Source organism: Nyctereutes procyonoides, unplaced genomic scaffold (assembly GCF_905146905.1).
Source record: "Nyctereutes procyonoides isolate TBG_1078 unplaced genomic scaffold, NYPRO_anot_genome, whole genome shotgun sequence".
NCBI lineage: Eukaryota > Metazoa > Chordata > Mammalia > Carnivora > Canidae > Nyctereutes > Nyctereutes procyonoides.
Window position 1 is genome coordinate 13,199,183 of NW_026575040.1, and position 19,146 is coordinate 13,218,328.

The 19,146-nt window shown below is 42.2% G+C and overlaps 1 protein-coding gene across 11 annotated transcripts in view; it reads right to left on the reverse strand.

Annotated features, from left to right (window-relative positions):
• The window catches only part of TLN2 (talin 2), a 423,602-nt gene that overhangs the window by 96,210 nt on the left and 308,246 nt on the right, over positions 1–19,146 (reverse strand). For all 11 annotated transcript variants that reach the window (XM_055319645.1, XM_055319651.1, XM_055319650.1 and 8 more), the window contains 5 exons: positions 11,557–11,765; positions 10,345–10,464; positions 9,162–9,359; positions 7,958–8,097; positions 1,069–1,162 (listed from right to left, as the gene is read on the reverse strand). In XM_055319645.1, coding sequence (XP_055175620.1) covers positions 1,069–1,162; positions 7,958–8,097; positions 9,162–9,359; positions 10,345–10,464; positions 11,557–11,765 — 761 coding nt within the window. The remainder of the gene's footprint in view (positions 1–1,068; positions 1,163–7,957; positions 8,098–9,161; positions 9,360–10,344; positions 10,465–11,556; positions 11,766–19,146) is intronic.

Sequence of the window (19,146 nt, forward strand, 5' to 3'; positions counted from 1 at the left end):
ATAAAGGAGTTCATTTCACTGAAGAACCTCCTCCCACCCTTCCCACAATCAAAATGGTTTTAGTAACAGTCCTGAAAGAGTCATGATTTTGGCAACCAAGGGTACCATTGAAGGACAGAGTTTTTGTATCTGGGCCTATAGATTTGATTTAGACCAAAAGCCCACATATCATGCTTGTGAATGTGAACAGACCAGGACAGGATAGTAATTAGCCCAACATAGGAAACAGCCTCCACTGTTTTCAGAATGCTTGAGTCCTGTGGTAACAAGCCTCTTGTTGCCTCCAGCTGTGCACACTGGCCGATAGCCACCAGCAGACAGGGCCTCAATCAAGCCCTTCAAAAGCTGCAATCAGACCCCCTCTGGCATGGTGGGTATTCCCGTGCTAATCATCCAGAAAACTAAAGGTAAGCCAGGCACAACCAATCTGTATCTACTGAGATATCTATTTGGCTATTTCAATACAACCTGTACTGGTTACGACTGCTTTGCATACAAGTGGGTACACTGATTTTCTGTTTACCGCATACATCCTGTGGGCACAGACGAATTTTCCATTATAAATAAACCTTAAGTATGAATGTAAATTGAAAAGCATGCACACTGTGTTCTGGGCCACTACAGGTCGCATAGTCACCTTGATTGTGTAGTTAAGTGTTATTCCTAGGTTTCCACTAATGTGCCCCCTACAGTGACTAAAATAAAACATATGGGAAAATCATTTTATTCAAAAAGAACATCTATCCTGGCTTCTCCCAACTGCCCCAACACAATGACTCCAAAACTTTTTAGGTAGAAATTGCTCATCTTCAGCCTACACCCAGGCCTCTTCCTATTTGAAATAGAGGCCTTTAACAAAATAACTCTCATCCTAGTGGTAAAAGGGGAAGCAGAGATGATAAGACAATTCCACCAAATCTTTAATATCTTTCCACTAGGATTAAAACTTTGGTTCCCAGTAGTTTTCCAGTAAGGATATAAGGCAAAAACAGAGGAGAAGAAACTGACCCTTTTGGGAAGGATAGAGTCAAACCCTCTTAAATCCCAGTGACCTTTCTAGGAACCTACCTCGAGCTCCCGCAGAGCATTATCACATTCTTTCTGGCCTGGAGCTTGCTGGGTGCACAGAGTAATGAGCTGATTGATACTCTCTGTCACAGCTCTGTAACAGAAACAGATAAAGAGTTTTTGTTTTATTTTATTTTGTAAAGATCAACAGTAATTTCCCAAACAATGTTTTGTAAGATCACCAGAAATACAAGGAATTCACTATAAAGGCTGAGGTCCCCATAGGAGCTCTTCGACCCGGCTCTGAACAACCAAAAATAAACCACAACCAGCAAAGACAGAATGAGTGTCCCCACTTTGCCTGTGATTACTCATTTGGTTTCCCTTTAAAGGGTACTAATGGTTCTTTTAGGAAAGTATGACTATCTTTTAATATATTCTTAGGAAAGAATTCACAACAAAGTTGCAAATAGCAAAGAGATCCTATTAACACTGTTTTTAAATATCCTTCATTAGCAACCCATAAGGAATAAGATGATCTGAGGCTATTTTGGATAGCTTTTGTATAGCTTGGAATGTTTTATATATTTTAAAACATAGCAGGCATACATACAATAAACTGCTCATGATTTTAAAATCTCTTCTTTCCATGAAATTCTACATGATTTGCTAGTTCCTAGAAGCTATCCCCAAATTATCTTTAAAACAGCTCTTTTAACATTAATAGGAATTAGAGACTCATGATTTTATATATGTGTCTATTCTTCTTAGAACTTGGGAGGCAGCTCAGAGTTTTTTCTCTATTGGCAAGGATTCCACCTCTCCTAAGCAGCCTCTGCTTAACTCCTGCTTAGGTTAGACTACAGATCATTTAGAAAGTCATGGTCCATTCTGAGTTAATTCTTGTATAAGGTGTGAAATATGGGCCCAGGTTCTTTTTCTGTGGGTATGGGGTGGCTTATGTAAGTCCACTTATTCCAGCACCCTTCATTTAAAAGGCTATTCTTTCTACATTGCATTGCTTTTGTAACTTTGTTGACAATCCCTGGGCCATGTTTATGTGGGTCTACTTCTGGACTCTGTTACATTGACCTATGCGTCTAATCCTTTGCCAATACCACAGGTTTTTTTATATTCTTAAAATTGAATACTCTTGTGTTTTAGAAATGGAAAAAAAAAAAACACAACAAACCAAGAGATAGGAGAGAATTTTCTAAGGGGATGCTACAAATAAGAAGCAAAAACCACACTTGAACCCATGACTCTCCGACTCCAAAGCCAGACCTGTAACCATTTTTCAGCACGATCATAACTTGTCTATATTCCGGCAGGGCCCTCACCTCTATTCATAGATCCTAACCACTGCAGCTAACCTGCAACTTCAAATAAAACAAACAAAAACAAGATCGAGCACACTTGCTGTTAATCATTAGCGCTGCCTGATATAAAAGAGGCCTCATTTTATTAAATTGGCTTTGCAGCTTCCCACAGAATATCAAATTAGATGGAAAATGATGTTGCCAATGTACAAAGGCAATCAGCTTAATTATTTGATGAGGAGATACTGCTTTGAATTTTAAATTTAGCTAAGGAGGATGGGAAGAAGAAAAACATTCCTGAACTCAAGAAAGAATCCCAAAATAGTTTTTGTAAGATTCACTCTAGCAATTCATTTATTTGGAGCAAAGTGCTTAATTAAGGTGTCAGAGCAGCACTGGATTCTTTGTGGTGGAAAGCAAAACAGTAACAACTGAGATAGCAGGACAATTCTGGGTATCTTGGAGGGTGTAGTCCCTGATATATTCTCTAGAGGGGTCCCTCAGAGAGTCCAGGGCCTTGTTCCATGTGATAGGCTTCAAGACACACCTCCGAGGGGGCAGGCTGGCATATGTGATGTTCATGTACGAAGGGAGCCAAATGCCCTCAACAGTGATGACACAACACATAAGGATATTTCCACGTATCACACCAGTGTTCCATTTAGTTTATTTCTTTCAATGTTTCCTGTGTATCTGCATTTTTTAAAATCTAGTTTTTACATAAGGATTTTTCCATTAAAAACTGTTTATAACTGGAGAATCCAGAGACTTTATAGCTGCTTATTGTCGTCATTTTTAAACTATTTTTTAGATGTGAAAAATTTTCAAATAAAAACTTGGGAGTAAAAAAACCTCAAAAGACTAGCAGTTTGTGGTTAGACAATCCATAAAAGTGCCAGCACAGCACTGATGTCTGAATGAGTCACTTGGGTAATAGTGATCCATGACTAGGGAGCATGATTTAGGTATTATTTATCCTCATAACTCATTTTAGAGTCTGGATGAGATAGACAATAATAAAATAAGTGGCCCAGAGGCAAGAGGTTACGTAGATTTGACAATGAAAAATAGTGTTTTTATGTTTCAAACTATAGCAGTTGGTTGTAAAATCAAAGGATTAGAGGCGACCCAAATATGCAATGACAAAGGACTGATTAAATAAATACATAGCCTACAATGCTATTCTGGGTGCCCATTAAAAGTCATAATGCATAGTATATTCCTACCACAGAAGAATACTCATGGTTCACAGTTAAGTAAAACAAAATTTACAAACATATATACTCAGGAAAAAAAAATGACAGAACAACATACCAAATGTGAGATTTATAATATTTTTAAAGTAATTTTATTTTTAAATAGAAAAATTTAGGGCAGCCAGAGTGGCTCAGCAGTTTAGCGCCACCTTCAGCCCAGGGCCTAATCCTGGAGACCCAGGATCAAGTCCCTGAATGGAGCCTGCTTCTCCCTCTGCCTGTGTGTCTCTACCTCTCTCTCTCTCTCTCATGAATAAATAAAATCTTTAAAAAAATAAATAGAAAAATTTAGGTAAATCGAATAAAAATTATGATTTGGTCAACTTACATTGTCACAAAGAGAGACCCAAAGAGAGTATCCTCCTCAGTTCTATATGAATCTAAATAAGCCTGAACAGCAGTTTTAAAATATTTTTCCACAGTTTTTTTTTAAATGATTAAAGCTACACAAGTTTTTTTTTTAATACAAAAAAGTTAAAAGTAATTCCCCCATCCAGAAGTAGTGTTTTCTTGTGTTTTGTTATCTATCTAGGCATATCCAGCCACTCTCTTGTTTTTTTTTTTTTTAAATCGGCCTTAGATCTTAAAAAGGGCTTTCTAACGTACAAATTGTTTAGCGTTCAAAGATTCTGACTGAATTGACTCAACTAGTTTGGGAGCTCTGGAGGGAAATTCTCAATAGATATGGAAATGGATGAGGGGTGAGAGAAGAAGGTCAACTAATTTGTGCTTTTGATGATCTGTTAAGTATAAATCATCTGTTAAGGAGCTTGGTGGGGAAAACATTGATATCAGACATTTCCCTTCCTCAAGGGAGAGCCTCCTTATGCAGGCAAAAAAAAAAAAAAAAACAGCACCCCAAATTCTACCCACGTGTATTCCCTGGGTCCTACTCTGTACACGGTATGGGAATTAAAAAATAATATAGTTTGTCTCTCTAGGAAAGCAAGGTGATTACAATCTGGTTGGTTGGAGAGGCAGGATAATGAACAGATAAGGCACAAAGAAGGTAAGCCAAAGGAAGCAGTGAAGGCGGTAGGTTGTCAGACGGGATCCCGAACTTCCAAGATGCCTGACAGATACATTCTGGGCTTGCTGGGAGCACAGACAGAGGGCACAGGTTCAGCATGGGAGAGCTCAATGTGCACCGCAACAATAGGAAAAGCCAGTGAGGGACTGATTTGGATAAAAGGAAGACAACATTCTAGAGGAGACCAAGAGACAACCTAGTTTATATTTTTCTGTTCTGTAGTGTGGAAGTGCTGCTTGCTGGGTCATTCTTTTTCACCATCTTAGGAGACAGGAGGAAATCTTCTTGGTAGGAACCTCAAAACGAAGGGCAGCCCAGGAAGAGGAATCACCTGCAAAATTCTAGGGAACCCTCAGGAGACAAAGTAGCTCAAAAACTGTCTGGGTCCCAACGCTGGCAGCCATGGGCATGAAGACTTCTCAGCCAGGGAGGCCTTCTGGGCCAGCGTGACTGTTGTGTGAGCAGTGATGCAGAGGAGGTGCTCAGGGGTAGGCCACTCCCTCCTTTTTGCAACTGCACCTTGGTTTTCTATTTCTTTGACTAAGTTTAGGGAGAATCAGGCCAGCCCCTGGCCAGGGAAAAAGCTGAGGAATAGCTGGCAAGGAGTCTCCAGCTCTACGTAACTCATCAGAAGAGAGCCAGAGCTCAACAATTACACAGGAAGAAGACAAACAAGCTGGGCACTCAATATGCTTCGTCCTCACTAAGTACCAGAAACCAAAGGACTGCACTCCTTAAATGTACCTGGGCTCTGATACAGAATGAACAGCAGAGGGAAAGGGGATACTCAGCTGCTTCAGAGCAGGAAGAACATGGCGACTGTCAAGAACAAAGGATTCAAATCTGCTGACATAGGAGACAATGATGGGCTATACTGGTCCAGGTCCCGACAATGGCATCCCGGGGCCTCTGGGGGCCATCCACAGGAAGCACAGGCAGGGCTTGGCTGTCTCAGGAATAGAGGGCAGTGGGACTGTAGATGAGAGTCAATGGCAGTCAGATCCCTGCCACTCCAAGGGTGCTCATGTGCAGGGCTGCCGCGGTGTCCAGATGAAATGAGGGGAGCATGCTGTGTGAATGTATGCGCTTCCCCTGCCCTAACACCACAGAGCCATCTCTGTCTCATCACAGTGTGGGCCTGCCCAGTACCCAGTGATGGGCCTAGCCTATTTCGGGCATGTGATAAAAATCTGCCAGATGAATGAATGAATGCATCCTAGCTGTGCAGAGAGCTTCACCTCTGAAGAGCAGCTTGCCTGACTCACTGGACCTGTTTGGAGCTTCCACTGGGAAACCACCTCAAGGAGCAGAGCTTCCCAACATGGGCCAAGAAACGAAGGAGAATGTGCCAGGATCTTCTGGCAACAGTTCTGTCCTGAGACAAGCATTTCATGTGATAATTTTTAAGGACGTACTTGGCTGTGAAATCATCAGGCTGGAACTGCCAGTCAATTGCTGAAAGCCAGGACAGAGGCACAGGAAGCGTCACCTGTCTCCAGGCCCCTTCCTCAATGTCACCACCAGGGGGCCTTCAGACACTCACAGAGCTGTGCTACCAGCCATTTTCTGTCAGGGCTTGTGTTTCCTCCCTTACCTGGCTTTCGAAAGGCCAGTTTACACTTTCCCCTTCTTCCATGATTTCAGAGAGTGAACAGTGAGTTCTAAGTTGGCAACTGTAATTTTGAAATGATGCACAAAATTGAAGATAATGAAAAACATCTGAGTTTAGATACCTGGAAACATCAATTGCCTTATCCAAAGGCTGTTTGTAGGAAAAAGAGGAATCGAGGAAGGGTTTTATATGAGAAACAGCTGCTCAATAGACAAGCCATCACCCCTCCTTCCTCAGCCCCCACCCCTCGGAGGGCACACACTGGCACAGTCACAAAGCATAAGATGGGGGCAGGGGGATGGGAGATTTTTCCAATCTCCTAGTGGCTCTTGCTATTGTTCAAAGCTTAAGTATACACACCTAGGAATAGCTACAGAAACTCAATTGTTTCCAAGGGACCTGCTCTAAAATGATCTAATTCCACCCCCTACCACTTGCAAATAAATACATACATACTTATATACATACATAAAATAGCACTCCAGGCAAAAGGGGACCACAGACCAGTTTTAACCATAAGCACAAAGATATCTTGTGTACTGAGAACTAACAAGAACTTAGAACTTAAAGATGATGTAGCACCCATACCCATTTTGCAGATGGGAAAGTTGAGACAGGTTGAGAAATCCAATCAATGTATCTCAAGTATGTCAAACATTAAAGCCTGGACTAGAATTCAGGTCTCCTGACTCTGAACTTAACTCAAAAAGACAGCCATTGAGCACCCAGGGGAGAGAAAGACAGGAAAAAAAAAAAGCAAGCAAACAAGCAAAATCAAGTTAAAAAAAAAAAAAACCTGAAAAGTAGAATTCAAGCTATGCATTTTAAAAATCACTGATCATTTTGAAAAGGTTTCCAAATGCGCTATATATCCTTATTACCCACACTTCATCTCTGACTGCTGTTAGCTTTCCTATATATAGAGTGATGTCAAGTAGTGCTAAGAAAACATGCCTACAGCACCAGAGAAACATAAAACATCCTACGCCCTCTTGGTTCAGGAAAACGAATGTGGGATTGCTAATACAAAATCTTCCCAGGCTGTCATTGCAGTTTCTCCACATACCAGCATTCAATCACTACTTATTGAACTTAATTGCCTGAGTGGCCCCGGAGCAGACATTGTATTGTATTAACTGCCTCCTCAGGTGAAAACAACAGGAAAGGAGGACACTGGTACCACCCAAAGCTTGGATTCATGTTTTAATATATTTCCCAAAACAATTTATTCCCACCACTACCCCATTCATCCTAAACTGGAACCTTTCTACATGTGACAAATAGGATACATTTAAATTCCTCTAATTAACCTTGAGGCCAGGCACACAGTAAGTGCTCCAGAAATGTTGAATGGCTCGTTGGGTGTCATGAATTTTTTTTTAATACTTTTCTGGATTTTCTGATTTCTTTCAGTGAGCACATATTACTTTCATCATCTGAAAGATACAACACTCCTTTAAAAACATCCATTTGTGCCATCCTGTTTATAAATCAATAGCAGCCTTAAGTGTAAGCAAGCTGAAAGGCTATAAGAGAAGACAGAAAACATATTTAGTGGGGGAAATCACATGAAGATGAGCCAGTTTAATCAAATGTCAGAGTTGCGACTCTGCCTCTGACAACATAAAAACAGCACATCTTTGCTCAGCAAAAGCAGCAGGATGTCAGGCCTATTTCTCACACGCTGACATTCTTTAACCACACATGAAAGCACGTTTTGTTCCACTCTTACCTTGCAGCAGCTGCCAGGAGATTTTTTGCATTGGGGGCTCCTGGATCTACAGATAGAGACTTGGCAGCTAACAACAGCTTGCTGGATGCCATAGAGATATTCTTGAGGTTTCCTATCACTTGGATCTGGTCTTCTTTCGTCTGGAAAGTCAAAAGGAGGCAGAGTAATTAGGGCAGCATTCAGAGAGCTAGGAGAAGCATCTTGAAATGGAAGCAAGTTATCTATAGAGACTGCATTAAAGCCCAATTCGTCTGCAGATGCCTAACTGGTAGAGACACCGCCCAGCAACTACCCTTCCCCAAACAGATATCCAGACCAAGATGCACACAACAGGACAGAAATCCATCCCCAAGTGGGTCAGCCAAGAGCTGTGCAGTCTCACAAGTGCAAGCATTAAACGTGGGGGAGGGAAGGAGATCACAAGTGCCCCAGTGCACAGACCAGGCCAGGATTCCAGCATCTTGCCTAACAATGCTGGAGTTGTCAAGAAGCTCACACATCTCAGCCTGGCACAAATGACCGGCACTGTCTAGATATTCAGAGCTGATTGCTGCCACGCACCACCCCCCCCCACCCCCCCGCCAGAAGTTCCTGACTCAGGGAAAGACACATTTCTCACTTGGCTTACTTCCTGTCTGAGAAACAACCATGTGTAGATAACACAGCAAGACACACTGTGGGAGTCTCCTTTAGGGAGTTCACAGGAGCTAAGAAAAAACAGCTCTGCGAGCTGACACCAGACCAGTCATGTCCCCTTGTTCTGAATAATGGGTTTATCTGTTCATCTCAAGGAGGTAATTTTTAATCATTTGACACTTGGTATTAGACATGGTTCCCTCAAATGGGCCCAATGAACCCCAAAACCACGGGTTTTTTTTTTTTTTTTTTTTTACTATATTATACCACATATGAAGTAGAGGACACAGAGCTGCCCTCCCTCCAAAAAGCTTAAGGAAACCATGAATCCTGCTGGGTGATCGTGGGAAAAGTTATCCCTCATCTCTAAGAAGCATTTCACACATCTTTAGGAATGCCAGTCCTGTGAGGTCAGAGCTTTCTAAGCAGCAAAGGAAACACAACAGTGTGACCTGCTGACAGGTTTCCTATTTGTTTGCCCAGTTCCTATTTGTTTGGCCTTGAGGGCAGATGGTCTACCAGAATAGACAGGCAAGCGTCAACTCTAGTCAGCTATCGCCACACTCACCTGAGCTTGGCCTGCCATCTCAATGCCAGCATCAAGGAATTCATCAAAATCGTCACTAAACTTTCCAGAGGCTGCGGCCAGCTCTCCGCTCTGGCCCCGGGTGGCATGGACCACTTCCCCAGCAGACTGGTTCAGATCAGCCGCTGCTTGGTTTAGTTCACTCTGGGCTTCCTGGAAAGGTTTCGTGCTGGGAGGTAACTGCAACGGAGAGAAAAGGCAAACCCCTTAAGACATTTTACTTCGAATCAGGGAAATGAAGGAAGGTCCTGTGGAGGGAAAAACTCCAGGGATGCACTGCTGAATCATCTTGATTCAAAGACTCTGGGTGGTCTGAGCCCACTTCTGTTAAGTCTGACCTTTAACATACAGACATTATTTCATTCACTTAAATTTACTCAACACCTATTCAGTGCTAGACATGGTGGATTTAAAAATCCACCTGAGGGGGCTACAGGCCCCTCAGTAGCAGAGCCAGGATTCACACCTGGGCAGTCTGACTCCAGGATCCATGCTCTGAGCTACCACTCCATTTTGGATGGAACCTCTCAAAGGTTTAGCTTTCTAGAAATAAAAAGACAGATGCCTTTAAATGTCAAATCCTATTCTTCCAAACTAAGAGCCATCAATTTTTAGTAACCTTTGCTAACATAGCTTTTGGGTGGATCAGAAGTGTCATTGGTGGGAGTTCCAGAGAGTGAAGCTAAGCTCTATTAGTCATATCATGTACTCTGCTTGCATACCTGGTATGTTCCTGGCACCAGGCAGAGAAGAAATGAGTCCGAGCCTGCCGCTGAAAGGGGCTCACAGAACATGGAACAAGCTCCAAGAGCAAGTAGATTCCTTAGGCTATTCACTCTAACGTCTTGGAAACACATGTCCCTCCACCAGCTGACTGTCATCACCAGAGATGTCCTGGTATTAAGTCACATGATTGCATACCCACCTTTCCTGTTTTCACTGGGATGACCAGAGCGCCAACAGCAACAAGGACTCAAAGAAAAAGTAAACACCTAGGAACTTTGCTGATGGCAAAGCAAAATAAGGAAAGGGAAACTGGGAGACAAAACAGGATTCCTGAAACAGGTTCGCTCTTCAGAGATCCCACAGAAGGGAGAAGATTCCCTCTCACACCTCAAGTGAGCCCAGTCCCCCAGATGCCCCTTCTCACTGCAAAACCTCTCACCGAGTCCACAAGCAGCTTCTTGCTGGACTCGCCAATGCTCTTCAAGGCCACGTCCACATCCTTCTGTCCAGGGAGACAATTCACGCAGTTATTCAAGGAGTGTGAGACGGCTTTGGCCACCTGAATACACAGAGGGAGAAAAGCTCAGTAAGAGAGCAGTTTCGGTGCAAACAGTGTTGCAGATGTGTGTGGAACCAGCAGTGACAGTATGCAGAGCTGGAAAGGATGGGGAAATTATCTGCCAGCATCCAGCTGACACCATTTACCATTAAATCACCTCATCAGGGCCTCTCACTGGGGTTAACATTCTGTCTTGGCAAAGGGTCAGGCACAGTGATACGGTACACCTTACATGCACCCCAGCATCGGGCTAAGCACAACTATGTGACTCAAACACAAAAGTCTCCAATATTACATCAGGTTCTACAACAAAGATAGCCACCACCAAGAGGATAGAAAGGGCTCCCTTCTTGAGAGCCCTGTTGGGGACACAGAAATGGAAGGAGACCCTGAGTTCCTCAGGTCAGAGTTAGGTATGATTCTCTCTGTGACACTCTGGTGCCATCACACTCATACCATACCCCACCCAAGAGCAGGTGGCTTCCAGACCAACCTGGGAGTTGCCCACATGCTGCCTCTTTAGGACGTATGAGGGCTCACCATTTGCACTCTTCAGAGTCCTCAGGTAAAGGGTAAGATCTTTGGAAGTGGGCTGTGTCATTTCCTTTAACCTAAACCATGTTCCCAGCTTCTGGTCTAGAACTTTGCCTAGATGGTCTCTAGCCCGCTAGTTTCATTAGGCTGGCAAAGACTCATTCAAAGAGGCAGTAGAGCGAGTATAAAACTTTGACCAGACTAAGTATATCTACCTCCCCTCCCAAACTAGGAAGAGGAATATACTTAAGCATATACGGATCCCAAACAAACTTGCTGTGTCCTGGCTCCCAAAGTTCCAAGGACAAATTTCAACAGAGCCCCCCCCCCCCCATACTCTTTGTTGACTCAATTAAGCAGATCTATTATGGGGAGTACCAAGCAAGATTTATAGAAGTGGGTATTGTGTATGGCCAGCATCGGCATAGCACTTTGGGAGGTTTTGAAAATACCCACTGATTGAAAAATGTTCACACCAGAGAAAGAATGCCCAGGGGACGACAGCCTGTGAACATGACCACCTTACTGACGATCATAATTGCCAATTCTGGGCCTCACCTGGGCTAGTCTCTGCTGACTCTCAGCATCCCCAGGGGCAATCAGGGCCTGCTTGGCTTCTTGGATGAGCATGGCTGAGCCTTCCATCACGTCTCGAGCAGAATCTAACATGGCATGGGCAGCTGCAGGATCATTTGTGGATGCGGCCACTCCACGCGCAGCCTGGGCCAGTGTTTTTAGAGCTTGGGCTGTTTCTCTTGCGGCCACTCCTGGGGATAAAAGTCCACCACACTTTCTATTAGATTCCATCTAAAAGTCATACTGTACTTGAAAATAAGCCTCTAGAACACAGCTTCTTAGAAAGGAGAGAACCTTCTGAGACATCTTACTTTTCATAAAATTTGAATTGCTATGCTTCTCAAAGTAGCAGCCTATACCACTGGCTCTGGTCCAATCTAAGACATGCTAAACAAGTGCCTTGCTAAAAATGACTTTGCTCTGGCTCCCCTCATACACTCTGCCCTGCAGGTCTGCAGACCTAAAACACCATGTGCAGGGGATCAAGTACACCGAGGGATTATTCAGATGCACTTTTCTTCCCAACTGTTTTTATTGGGGCAGGACTTACATACAATAATGTGAACAGTCCACATGTGCAGTTCAGTGAATTTTTACACATTTACAATCACATAGCTACCATCCAGATGGAAGACAGAGGAGTTCCATCACCTGTGCCCATCCTCAGTCAAGAACCTCTCATACCAGAAGTAGCTTTTTATCACCATTGACTAGTTTTACCAGTTCTCCAATGCCTTGATGATGGGACCTCAAGCATGTATTCTTCTGTGTCTTGTTTCTTTTGCTACCAGAATGCTAGGAGATTCACCCATGTTGTTATATTCATTCTTTTTTCTTGCTATGTAGTATTTCATTACACAAATGCACTATTTGTTTATCCACTCCTCTGCTGATGGACATTTGGACTGTTTTGTGTTTGGTGCTATTATGAATAAAGCTACCAAGAAAGTTCCAATATATACATCTAGGTGGACAGATGGAATCATTTCTCTTGGAACTGAACTGCTGTCATAGAGCAGGTTTAGCTTTAAAGGACACTCTAAAAAGTTTTCAGAATGGTTTTACTATTATACACTCCACCACAACGTATGAGCGTCCCAGTTGTTCTACATCCTAGCCAAAACTAGCTATTGTCAGACTTCTTGTTTTAGCCATTCTGGTGGGTGTGCAATTATAGCTTACTGAGGTTTAACTCTTATATCCCTAAGGAATTATGACATTGAGCACTTTTTTATACACTTAGTGGCCATCTGGATAGCCTCCTTTGTGAAGTGCCCATTCATCCTTAAATTCACTTCTAAGGATGGTGGGATTTGGTGATAAACTATGAACATAAACTAGTTCTCAAAAACTATAGCACCACCCCCCACAGAATGAACACAATCTTCCCGACATGGTACCCAGTGCTTGGCATACCCAAGAAGATGAAGGCTAGAAATGCCAGAGCATTTCATAACAAGAGAATCTGAACACCCTGAGAAACACAGAAGAGCCCACCTTAAGGCGTATCTCACCAAACTGCTTCCTAGATGAGGTCCAGCACTGAGAGGTATCTTGTCCATGACACACTTTCAGAGGCAGTGTCAGAGCTAGGATCTGAGGATCCTTAACTTCTGGATCAGACTCTGCACAGTGCTCTTCGGGGTAGAGAATTATGACAGATTCTTTTTTTTTTAATTTTATTTATTTATTCATGAGAGACACAGAAAGAGAGGCAGAGGGCCCAGGGATCATGACCCCAGCCAAAGGCAGACGCTTAACCACTGAGCTACCCAGGTGCCCCACTATGAGGGATTTTTGTTAGAACATATACCATATGAAAATGACACATTATTTCTCTCTCAGCTTTGAGGTGACTTGTCCAAAGGCTTCAGCTGGATGGTCTCTGGGCGCCAGTGAGACCACCTTTCACCAGCTGTTGCTTCTGCTGTGTCAGCAGAGACACAGCAGGTGGTCCTCTCCTTACTGAGGACAAGGCACCATAATACAATTATGTGAAAGGCCCCCCCATCCATAAAACAAGACAACTCTGCAGTGCTGCAGATTGCTAATCTGTAAATATTTAGTAAGTCACACAGCTGGGACGTAACTCTATAATCTAATCAGGGCAAATTACAAAGCTGCCAATCTACCATTTATCACACGGCACTTCTGAATGGAACATGTGGGATGGAAGAATTTTAAACAAAGTGGTTTTTTTTTCTTTTTTATGGCAAAGGGGAAGCTCAGGAGAGAAAACACAAAGATAAATAAAGTGAAGGTGAAGGAGAGAAACAAGCTGAGCAGAACAGTCAATTCCTTTTTATGTCTGAGCTTCTGGCACAGAGTTGAAAGATGCCCTTGCTCAGAAAGGCACCAGATGTGGTTAAGACCTCATCTAGCTCTGGCTCTGCTGCTGATTAGCTGTGTGGCCTAGACTGCTGCCTTTTCCCTCGGGGCCTCCGGTTCCCACAGGCTTTAGGAGAGGCTGAGATCACTGCTCTGTTGAAAATTCTGGGTGTGATTTCTAGACATCTCTTGCCTTTCCATTTATTATACAGTCTCCTGGGGCCATTTCTATTTGAGCTGTATATGACTTTGAAAGAATAAAACATTTATCATACACAATTAGAAAATTCATGTTTATGCAAAAATCATTTACTGAAAAACCTTTTATAGAGCCAGACAATTTTTTAAAAGGCAGAAACCAGAGGAACTGAATGCCAAAGCTTAGGCTGATTTATCCCATGTGTTTTCCACTGAGGACTCACTAGGAAATCTCAAGGCACCTCAAGGATCCTCTTTGGAGGGATCAGGTTTCCAAAAAGAGGAAGCTACACCATCAAAGAATGAAACAAGATGACTAGAGGCCAGGGAGCCCAATGAACATCTATGGCTGTACACACAGCTCAGTTCAGAGCAACTTCTCAATGGTAGTGATGATACTCATATGGGTCAGGTCTCCAGGCAAACACCAAATGAAAATGTTCCTAGAGTCCATGGTACATTATAAAGCCAGAAATACCAGTGGGAAATACAAAAGCAGATCACTGTGGCAATAACCAGTGAATAACCACAATTCTTTGAAGACACAGATTACTTTCAGTCTTCTGGACCTTAAATTATGTTTAGGAACAGAGCCTTAGGAAGATAGATCAGTGATATGCGATGTAGTGAAATGCTCTGTAATGGTGCTTATTGTTGATTAGCATTCATGTAGGTTGTGTACAGACAGCACTAGACCACCTGGCAAACTTACAAGGTAAAAACCTGGTATGACATAGGTTTTTAATCTGTTACACAGAATCTGAAAAGGGGTCTATACACAACTGTATTCAGCCAAGCAGAAATGTAGTTTGAATACTGCCCTGGCCAAACAAAAACACATCTATGTTAGAATCCAGCCAGTCGGCAGCTCACATGTAACTCCTGAATATCCCGCATACCTCCCTTGAGGATGCAAGGAGAGCTGAGGCCCTGGGGAGAAGATGTCCACATGTGCGCTCTCTCCTTGCTTCCAATCTATTCGCCAACTTGCTTCACTTGCCTTCAACAAGAAGAGTGACTCTGTTTTCCTCAAAATCAATGGATGCTTCTTCCTAAGTCTCTCAGACGACCTTCTGGGTAGCAACCATCTCTCTGACTCTAGAGATATCTCTTTCCCAGTTTCCTCGCTCTTCTCCAAGGTTCTATATGTTTTCACTTCTTTCAAAGATTTCTAATGCTGCTTAGATTTCTTCTTCTTAAATATTTGGGTTCTGCAGGGTTACATCTGACAACCTTCTTCTTACTCTACTATTCCCCCAGGCAAACTTATCTACTCTTCCACAGTTTCAATTATTATCATTGTATTAACATTAAAAATCGTTATCTCCAGCCCAGCTTTCTCTATTGAGTTCCAGAGGCAAATTCCTAGCTGCCTAATGGGCACCTGGACTTGGGAGATCCTACAGATGCTTCAAACTGAATGCATTTACAGGTGAACCTAGCATCCCTAGACTCTAACCCATGCCACACCTGCCCATGGCCTGATGTTTTCATCATGGTAATAAACACACATCTTCATTTGGCCCAGGCCAAACACTTAGAGCTGTCCACGTTGCTTTCCCTACTCCCATTCTGGCCAGTTCCTGACCAGTCTCTAACAGCTTTTAGGTCTCTCTTTTAATCCATCCCTTCATTCCTGCTACAGGTCACGCTCATCTCTCACGTGGATGAAGGCAGCAGCCTTCACACTGGTCTCACTGCCTTCAACTTTGTTTCCCTCCAATTTATCTGCATACACGAGGAAGGGCAACCTATTTAAAAGACAATCTAAACCATGTCCATGGATGAAAACTCTTCTATGTTTTCACATGCTCGTAGATTAAGTTTTCAATGATTTTAAGTTGGTTTATCTGATCTAGCTGCCCTTTCCAGGCTTAATGTCTTGCCTTTTACATGAATCCTCTTCAGATCACTTTGTCAGCCTTCTTTTACCTTTGGAACTTACCACTGTTCCACTTTCCCAACCACCCATTCAATTCAGTACCTGCCAAAACTAAATGGGACTATTTCTAGGCTGCTTTTCACACACAGACTAGACAGTCTGTCATCCTGGATGTTATCAGTATGAGATGATGCAACCTGTAAAGCAGCCTTCCTTCTGCTAAAGAGTCACTTCATCAGCTACACCAAATCTGGCAAGATTCCAAAAATGTGTAGAAATTTTTGAAACTCGTACCTCTCATGTGCCCTCTGTTTTGTAGGAATTTATAAATACTTTTCCTTTTCCTTGAATGCTAAACGAACACTAAGCAGTTCTTAAAACCCTGATCAGATGGCCAGTTTACTCTTTACACTTTCCCTTACTCTCCTATTAGGATAAAATTCTTATTACTGCAAGTATTATACTCTAAAGAACCCTTTTTGTGCTCCTATTGTCCCTATTCTGAATGTAATAAATATACACAGAGGGATAAGATTTAAAAAAAAAAGAAGAAGAAGAAGAAGAAAGCACAGGGTTGGGGAGCAGATACAGGGTTGCTTTTTCCCCTAAAAGCATTCCTTCATTTGTACACTGTTGCCCAGAAGCTGAGCAAAACCTCCTGCAGTCTCATGGGGATAGGAGGATTAAAAGTCACCCTTCTAATAAGCCCATGGAAGAGAACAGCCCTGGTAATCATCACAGATGTTCTTATGGGATACACAAAGGGCTATGCTCTGTAAAACCAAATGGAAATAGCACAATTTCCAACCAGCACAGTCCCTGCTCATATTATGTTGATCTGCCTAGGTGTTCACTACATGCCAGAAACAAAGAATAATCCTCCACAGGGAAAGAAACACAATCCAGAGCTTCAAACTATCTCTTTAGTTTAAAATACCACTGTCTAGCATTAAATTAAAAAATATCAGAAACACCAGGAGGAAGACCAGCAGCTGAAAACTAAGAGGAGAGAAATGACAAACCAGGAATTCAGGCCCACAGGTGATCCCGACATCAGAATTATTGAACCAGGACTTTCAATAACTCATGGTAACTATGTTGAAGAAATTAGATGGCAAGATAGAAAATCAGCAGAAAAAAGGAGGATTTAAGAAAACTATCAAATGGCTATTCTCAAACTGAAAAATAGGACATTTTAAATTAGAACCTCAGAAAAGGGGCACCTGGGTGGTTCAGTGGTTGAGCATCTGCCTTCAGCTCAGGTCATGATCCTGGGGTCCTGGGTCCTGGGGTCCTGGGATGGAGTCCTGCATTGGGTTCCCCTGTGGGGAGCCTGCTTCTCCCTCTGCCTATGTCTTTGCCTCTCTCTCTGGGTCTCTCATGAATAAATAAATGAAATCTTAAAAAAAAAAAGAAGAAGAGGTTAAAAGCAGAATAGACATGGCTAAAGAGGCTAAAGAGAGGAACAGTGAGCTTCAGACTGATCAAATGAGAATATGGAGGATAAAGTATGGAGAAGAAAAAATCACAGCAAGTACAAGAAAGATTAAGAGACACACAAAACAGTGGAAATGCCCAACATATATGGTAACTGGAATCTACAGAGAAGAGAAAAAAACTGGGGTGGAAACACTATTTGATAATTCAGAGCATGAGAGTTTTCTAAAACTGACCTAAGACAACAAATCCCATTTTCAAGCAGTACTACAAACCAAAGCAGAATAAACACCCAATAAAACTTCTAAATGCACAGTGCTTTAAAACAGACTGAAAAATTTAAAAAGCTAGTAGAGGGGAAAAATAAAACCATATTACCATCACAAAAGGAGACTGACACCTGACTTCACAACAGAAATAAAGGAAGCCAGAAGACGATGGAATAACATCATCAAAGTTCTGGCAGAAAAGAACTACCACCTTAAATTTTATAAGTGAAATTCTCTACCAAAGATAAAGGCTAAACAAAGGCAGTTTTAGACAAACAAAAATGGACAGACTTTGTTACTGTTAAAGTCACAACGAAGGAAGTGAGGGGACTTCTTCAGGCAGAAAGGAAATAATCCTTGCTGGGGGCACATGGTAAGAGAGTAAGCTTAATTAAAGAACACTGAAAACGGTAAATGTGGAGGCAAATCTAAAGGGATACTGACTGTATGAAACAATATGGAGACTGTATGGAGACGATTAAAACATCTGTATTATAGTACACAACAGTGACAACACAGAATGAGCTGGAAGAAAGGTAAAGGGAGTTCAAGTGTCCCAAGACTTTTACACTGTCCAGGAAGTATACACATACTAACTTATATTAGACTTCTAAAAATCATAGAATAGTCAATGAATATAAAACTAACAAGCTAATCAAGGAGAGAGAAACAGAACCTAACAGATACATATGAATCTGAAGAAAGGCAAGAAAGGAGCCCAGGATAGATAAGGCATTCAGAAAACAAAGGGTAAAAGGATAGATTCAAACTCCAATGTATCAGTAATTACATTACAGGTAAATGGAACAAATATTCCAATTGAAAAGAGACTGAAGAGCCTCAGTGGCTCAGTCAGATAAGCATCTGCCTTCAGCTGCAGTCATGATCCTGGATCCTGGGACTGAGGCCCATGTTGGGCTCCCTCCTCAGTGGGAAGTCTGCTTCTCCCTCTTCCTCTGCCACCCGCACCCCCCACTCCTGCATATGCCCTCTCTCTTTCAGATAAATAAGATCTTTAAAAAAATTTTTTAAAGAGATTGTTGTATCAACCTCTCCCTCTGCAAAAGAACTACATGATGCCCACAAGATACAAGTTAAATAAAAGCATATAGAAAAACTGAAAATGATGAGATATATCATGTACATTACAATGAAAACAAATGTGCAAACTATATGCAAAAAACTATAAAATATTATAAGAAAAATCTAAGTACGTGGAGGGACATGCCATATTTGCAGATAAGAAACCTCAAGAATGTGAAAATGCCACTTACTCCCAAATTAATTCAGTGTAAATCCAGTTAAAAAAAAAAAAAGAAAAACAGGAGAGTAGAAACTAACAGGCTGATTGTAGAATTTATGTGGAAACACAAAGGGCTAAGAATAGTTAGCACTACTTGAGAAATAACAAAGTCAGAGGACTTACATAGCCAGATATTAATAGTGAAAAATTGCAGT